This window comes from Haliotis asinina, chromosome 13 (genome assembly GCF_037392515.1).
Source record: "Haliotis asinina isolate JCU_RB_2024 chromosome 13, JCU_Hal_asi_v2, whole genome shotgun sequence".
Lineage (NCBI taxonomy): Eukaryota > Metazoa > Mollusca > Gastropoda > Lepetellida > Haliotidae > Haliotis > Haliotis asinina.
Genome location: NC_090292.1, coordinates 16,274,695 through 16,281,749, shown reverse-complemented (window position 1 = coordinate 16,281,749; position 7,055 = coordinate 16,274,695). Strand labels below are relative to the sequence as shown.

Sequence of the window (7,055 nt, the reverse complement as noted above, 5' to 3'; positions counted from 1 at the left end):
ATGGCGTCTGGACCAGACAATACAGTGATCACCAGCATGAGTATCGATCTTCGCAATTGTGATACGTTGACATGTATCAAAACAGCATACGGGACACACCCAAACTCCTTATATAGAAGAGTGCACTTTTTGTGGGTACAGGTTATTTGTGTTCGAGTTTATTTGACGCAGGTGTTTTAAATGTAACAAGTTTTATTATTTTAAAGCGCTTGTTTCACTTGATTATCGTCTGTGACGGGCAGCTCAGTCGCTTTAACGGTTGTTTTCTTTGTTATTTGCTGTGACCTAAAACGCCATTCAGTCAAGTTTACACAGTACAAGTCTCTTAAAAGAAAACAGTATGCGATCCCGTGTCTAATAACGGTTGATTGTTGCCTCGAAGAGCCACGTTAATCGGCATCGGCCTTCGTGTCGTAGTTACGTCAAAGGTCATGATATCGATCACTTGATTATCTTGAGTAATGAATATGTTTCACAAGCGTAGCTGACGTATTCTGCTGTGATAAACGCCAAACTGGTTTAAGAAACACTCATAGGTTGCATGTATTGATCTATAAATCCCGACGTTAATATTTCTAGATGATGTTTATTTTATGAGGACTTACAGACCAATCAGCGAGACATGAGACGTCACCGAAAGAGCGTCCAAGGAGCATGCGTAGTAGGAGAAGTGCGCACCTTCATGGCTTGGCTAACAAAGACTGGGAGGTGTCGTGGACTTCCCCGACGCCGAAAGCTTCATCGGACTCCTACGATGTTGACGACTTTCAGGTACCAGTTCGAATTTGTCAACACGCTTTGTCAAATGCTAGGAATTACGATCCAATATTAACATCGAACGTTTGAGTACTTACAACTACCTATCTTAATATGAGTGGCGCTGTATCATTTTCTAACTGTCTGAGTCTTATGTCTAATATTGAAAAGTATATAATAGATACACTTTGGTGAGACTTAAATATCATATCTGTCTGACTGTTTACAATAAACCAAACACGGAATAATTAGGCTATTTATAAACATCATTTTTTGAAAACAAATGTCTTGCCTTTGGAATATTGGTCTTATATAAGAATCTGTTATTTAAAGGGCAAAAACTATTTCTAAAGTGTGTGCCTGAATATTGTTTTACGACACTTTCAGCAATAGTCATTTAATATCGGAAGTGAACACCAAATCGGCCTTCCCACATATGTCGTACAGCAAATTAAACGCTGTCAAGTTTTTAATCAGAAGACATACACATGAACGCTTACTTTTATGAGATTTCGTGTTCTTTTTCGAAACTTGCGCTGCTTTTGCTGTTTAGTATATTACCGAAGGTGGAATCGAACCCGGGACGTCTTCGGCATGAGCGAGCTCTTGAAATTCAAGGCTACCCCCCTATAACAACACTCATACAATGACGTAAGAATTGTGTTTTTGTATGTGGCACGCAAAGCAGTTTTATTATGTTATTTCCCTGACAGGTCATCAACCGCGAGGAGATTCTTCGCGCCAAGCACCTCTACATGAAGAACATTCTGATGTATGTTGGAATAACACTGGGTGCAGTCTTTTTGTTTGTCGTCATAGCGTTCTGTTTCCTTGTCAACCCCAAACAATGCATTATCGCCTTCGGAACGGGAAGCCCATGCTGTCTGATTATCTCCCCTTGTATTTTGAAATGTGTTGAAAAGTTCCTTGACCCTGGAAAAATAGTTCAAGGTCAAATGAACCGCTACGTGCCAGGGATGGTTATCGATGAGAAGGGCAAGGTCGCAGAGACGTACGAGCCGACACCGGAGGAACTACAGGCGCTGCAGGAACTTGTGGAAGAGGTCATGGACATGGTGTAGATCAAGGTCATAGAGTGACATGACGTGGCGATCAGTTTCATATTATGAACTTGAAATGTATAAATCTACACATTTGTAATGTCAAGGTCATCCCACTGAGATCAGTTTTCAGTATGTCGTTATTTTATTCATGCTTTTTATTACAAAAATTATGTAATGTCAGAACATTTGAAAGTATTTGACTTCCTCTGTCTCTTGTCATTTATGAATGCATGAAATGTTAAATTTAGCGAGATGGGTCCAACGTCGGTTTAAACAGTATTCAAGTACTATCACGACGTTGAAGGTTTTTGCTGGGGAAATATCAAAGTGATGCATATTCAGACGTTTTCCATGTTAGGTCAACTTGCACTTCGTCCTCGGTCAGTGTTGATTTTTGCGGGTCCATAAAATGGGAATAGACCTCATAACCAATCTATAATTGTATGTGAGTGTTTTTATATAGCGCTGTAGTCCGTGCATTACCAAGCTCTAAGCGCACGGGAATAAATTCAAAACTACATACAAATTCTGGGTGTCGCACAGTTCAGATATGTGACTGCTTGAAATCAGTTGAAAACTATCGTCAAAGATCACTTTGAAACTGCAAACGTTTCCCCTGAGCGGGAATAGAACCGCGTGTGTCAGCTTATTAAATAACGGCGACCATGACGACGAAGAAGCAGGGATCGAATTAACTATTTAAAGTTCGTCCTACTGTCATATACTTGATTTTACTAGCGCTTCAGCACTTTAGCGCTTCTGTTACTGTTATGTTGCTTCATTACATGTTCATCTATTCATGACGGTTTACATACATAATAAAACTCCCCCCTGCAGTGGATAGGGAAGTGAACCCTCGACCATTGCATTCTCCGTCCTACTTCTTCCCGTCGTCTTCTTTGGATCTTACGTTTCCTACCATAACCTCCGAGTCGTGCCATATCCCACACAAAACACATAGCTGCCAAAACATGTTCTTGCTGTATTTCAAAGTAATTTTCATGTTTCACGTATTTGTAAAGACACACTATAAAATGGGCTTAGGTGCCTTGGCTGGGTAGTGAATTATGTTATTCTCTGTTGTCACTGGTGTTTAGGTCCAAACTGACGGGCAAAAGGAACTCTTACAAACTCGATCGTTACATGGGCGAAAACAATCGCCTATAGTAATGCATGTAAAATATCTGTGGTACCCGTATCAACTACATTGCCCTAAAATATTCGTTTTCGCTTTAGGAAAAAATACCACCGCCTTGAGCAAGCTCTAGTTGCGCGGATAAAATATCATATATTATCAATTACTTAGCTGTCTTCAAACACGTGAGTATGCGTCCTGTTGTCCTGGGCCCACTTGCACAAAGCAATCTTAACGCTACATTGATTGTAACTCCCATTCTCCAACACAGCTTAAGATAGTCTTAGCGCTAAGATCGCTTTGTGCACGTGGACCCTGGTTGTTCAGATGGTACAGTCGGTATAAATCACTGCATAATGGCAACAATGAATGTAATATATTATTTGAACAAGAGCCACAAATTTAGCCTTGTCTCTCACCTTCGTGTTTCTTTAATTTACATTTAGAAAGTTCCAATTACATATGTCATCTCCAACAGTTTACGTGATGGTCAATACGGCTTCGCACATTACTGGCCTCCCACCTTGTACCAACGTTTGGAATCGAACCCGGACCTTTGGCATGACGAGCCAATGCTTATACCAACTGGCCACCCACCGTTTCCAAATCTGCGTCAAACGCTCTTATAAAACTATATCATCATCAGCCACCATTCATCCAAAACAGACACTCGAAGTGACATTACAAACTCTTTCAATATTTACTTACAGGGACAGAGGGTCCAGGTTTCTTAATTATGATTGGTATTTCTGTCGACCAGATGCTCAACTTGAGTGATTATTTCATTCAGCCAACACTCCAAGTCTCCACTTACAAAGACCTCTCGCCTAGACGAGTGTTAGCTAAACACTGTCATGTTGGACCGTATTAGCTCGTATTATTTCGAGTGTCTCTTGAGAAGCTGTTGACAGACACGGAAAGGGACCAATTAGCGACTGGCCAAGGGATGGACAAGGGAGGTAAGTACGTGTACACGCCAGTGCTGTTATTTCACACTGTCCAAAGCGTCGAATTCCGTGGTCATCTGCGAAATTAATCGATTAGTTGGAGTTAGCGCTGGGGGTTTAGAAAATTTACCTTGCGATGTCACGGTGGTGGTGAAATATTGTCAGAAGGCTCCAGCGTGTTGTGTCATGTCTTGTCGGCATGTCATGTCCAAGAATGTCATGTGTTCTCAGCCGAATGGCAGCGTTGTGGTGTGTAACATAATGGTATATTTGGAAATACACTTTCTTAGTTGAGTACACGATCTTGTACCATTTTGTGTTGGTCCAATCTGGCACTCGAACCCATACCCTCAGAGTCAGGCACCTAATCGCCTGCACACAAAGTCAGTCGCACAACCCGTGTTGCCATTTCTTTTGTTTGTTAGTTCATTAACGCCACATCTGCTATTCATTTACCATGCCTCTTCTCCTATACACTTATCTAACCCTTTCTTCTATTAATCTATCATGCGCCATGTATAAAAGGCGACTAAATAATCGAGTGCTCAGGCTCGCTGACTGGGTGACAGTGATGTTAATGTTGTTGATCACTGGATTGTTAGGTCCTGACTCGAATGTGGCTGGAATATTGCCGAGTGAGGCGTAAAACTAAACTAACTCTCTCATTCCGTCAGTCATGTTGCTATTCATCTATTCACAAGCTGATCTTTGACAAGTACACATCATATACGTCTGTAATTGCATCCCCTCACCATCTACATGGTATTCTTTGAACTCAGCTCAGCTTCTCCCGAGTACCCCGCCCCAACCCCGCTCCCTTATCTATCGGCAGAAACTGTGCTCTATTCTTCTAAAACCTCCCTCAGCCCTCCCCTTCTCTCGAACTCTCCCTTTTGTTTGTCAGCACCAACTGTGTTCTATTCTTCAGTGTCATCATCCCGCCACTCTGTCAAGGACTTGTACAACACAGGAATCCAAATTTGTCTGACCTTCAAGTTTTTGTAAGTTAAGGAGGCACAAAACCCATAATGTCGCATCTTTCCCCGTTTTTTATTTGCTTTTTGTCTTATTCTCTTTATTGTTCGACAAGGAGCAATTGGGAGTCAAAACCTCTAGAAGAGGACTTCTTTCTCATATCAATCATCATGATCTCCTTACATGAGATCGATGATGTAAAGCCTTCCTGTGATCGAAAAATCAAATTGCAATTAATTGTGTTGACAGCTTGAAACCAAAACAACCACGTCAATGCATGTTAGCGGAGAGCTTATCAGAATCTCATTGTTGATGGCGAAGTCGTTATGTGACCACGTCGATGTTTGATGGCCGAGGGTACGGATACACTACCGTCGATGATGTCGTAATTTGTTCTGAGAAAGGCCTGCGCGTCTTGTGACAGAGGCTCCTGTTCAAACTGTATGGACGTCATTCAAAACATTTGATCTTAATGTAAATAAAAGATAACTTGCGATGCTGAAACAGCTGTCATGGTCGCCGAGGTAGCTTAGTAGTTACAGCGGTCTCTCTCCAGGCTGATAATAATACAAGATGCGTGTGTTATAGATTTTCAGTATTGTAGAATAAATAATGTGGTGGTTCACAGACGATTTAGAAATCTCGCCACATTTCGTCTAGATTTTCTGTTGTTTCCACAAGTTCCTCCACATCTTATCTAGACTCACTGTTCTTTCAAAGATGTCCACACATCTGTTGACGAAACTAGAATTCATTCTTGGCGTAACTAATGACTTGCCATTCTGACATTCCCCGATAAGCTACGATGGAAGATAAATAGCTTCATCCCCATTCTGTGGGGATGGGTCAGACAAAAGCGTATTTTTCTCGCAGACATATATTTGAAGTAAGCCGGCATTTACCATTATTGATGTACTTTGTGTGTGCATTTGACTTAAGTCCGACTCAGTGTTTAATATTGTCAGACCGTGATAGCATAATAAAAGCATACCCGACAGGTTCCTCAATACAGATAATTTTCTTAATGTAGTCCCGATGGCGTGAATGAATAGCTGATAATTAATGGATCTCGGTTTTGAAGAACGGAACTCTGCTAAATCTGAACCTTGCATGAGTTGTCAGAGCTCGCTACTAAATCTTCCTACACATCTCGTGTCAAGGAGGCAGGGCCGACCAGCTCACTCACTCAGCGATTCAATTTTGTCTCCTGTCGCGGTAACTGACATGGTTAAAATAGTTCATGGCGTATTGGGGCCTGATTTTGGCTGACTCGTGACTCAGCTTGAAAAGACGACTTATATTTTCCTGTACAGTGGTTAAAGAGTCCTAGATGAAGTATCTTGAGAGACTGTGTATCTCCAGTCGTAATGGACTGAACACGAACTCCTCTGAGAGAGTGATTTTAGTCTTACGACGGAGTGTTTTAGCAATATTCCAGCAACGTGGGCACAGAAATGGGCTGGACACATTGTAACCCGGGTCCTAGGGGTGACACTTAACAGCCAGGCTACTGAAAAACAAGATGCTGCCAAACACCATAGTGTCGTTAAACAACATTCAACGAAAGTGACACTGTCGCTGTGTCTAAGTGAGGGTTGTCTCGAAGCATGGCGACATGGCGTGGTTTCATTATTGATCAGTTTCGAATGTGTCGAACCTTGGATAACTCGCACTATTTTGAAACTTGGACACAAGGGTGTTTTACGGTGTATCATTATTTCCATGGGCACGTGAACGCCAGTCATCCAATAAGTTGTATTAAGTAATAGGACTAGGCCAAAATGCTTTTCTCAGGTTCGAATCCGAGTTCCGGTTAAACACATCTACTACCAGTATAACACACTAGTTTGTACACTACAACTGTATGTAAACTACAGCTGTATGTAGTCTACATGTGTATGTAAGCTCAGTATATTTAGTTTCATATTTCCCTAGTTCTTAATATTATTTCTTTGGACTAGTGAGTGAGTGAGTTTAGCGTAACGCCACTTTAATCAATATTCCAGCAATGTCATGGAGGAGATACCAGAAATGAGCTTCACACTTTGTACCCACGTGGGAAATCTAAAATGAGTCTTTGGCGGGAAAAGCGAATTATGGTTAAGACAGGAATTACAACTAGATTTTCTAATAGTTATAAAACAAAGATAAATAATAAGGCTATTCAGTTAAGCTTTC

The 7,055-nt window shown here is 41.3% G+C and overlaps 1 protein-coding gene across 1 annotated transcript; it reads left to right on the top strand.

The window, feature by feature from the left end:
* LOC137259375 (uncharacterized) lies at positions 1-1,838 on the top strand. The gene is made up of 3 exons (XM_067797048.1): positions 1-58; positions 608-771; positions 1,470-1,838. The coding sequence occupies exons 1-3, from the start codon at positions 1-3 to the stop codon at positions 1,836-1,838; spliced, it is 591 nt and encodes a 196-aa protein (XP_067653149.1).
* Positions 1,839-7,055: the final 5,217 nt, after the last annotated feature.

Coding starts and splice junctions, on each gene's coding strand:
- LOC137259375 (XM_067797048.1), top strand. CDS start 1: ATGGCGTCTGGACCAGACAATACAGTGATCACCAGCATGAGTATCGAT. Junction 59..607: donor GAGTATCGATCTTCGCAATT/GTGATACGTTGA, acceptor GAGGACTTACAG/ACCAATCAGCGAGACATGAG. Junction 772..1,469: donor ACGATGTTGACGACTTTCAG/GTACCAGTTCGA, acceptor TTTCCCTGACAG/GTCATCAACCGCGAGGAGAT.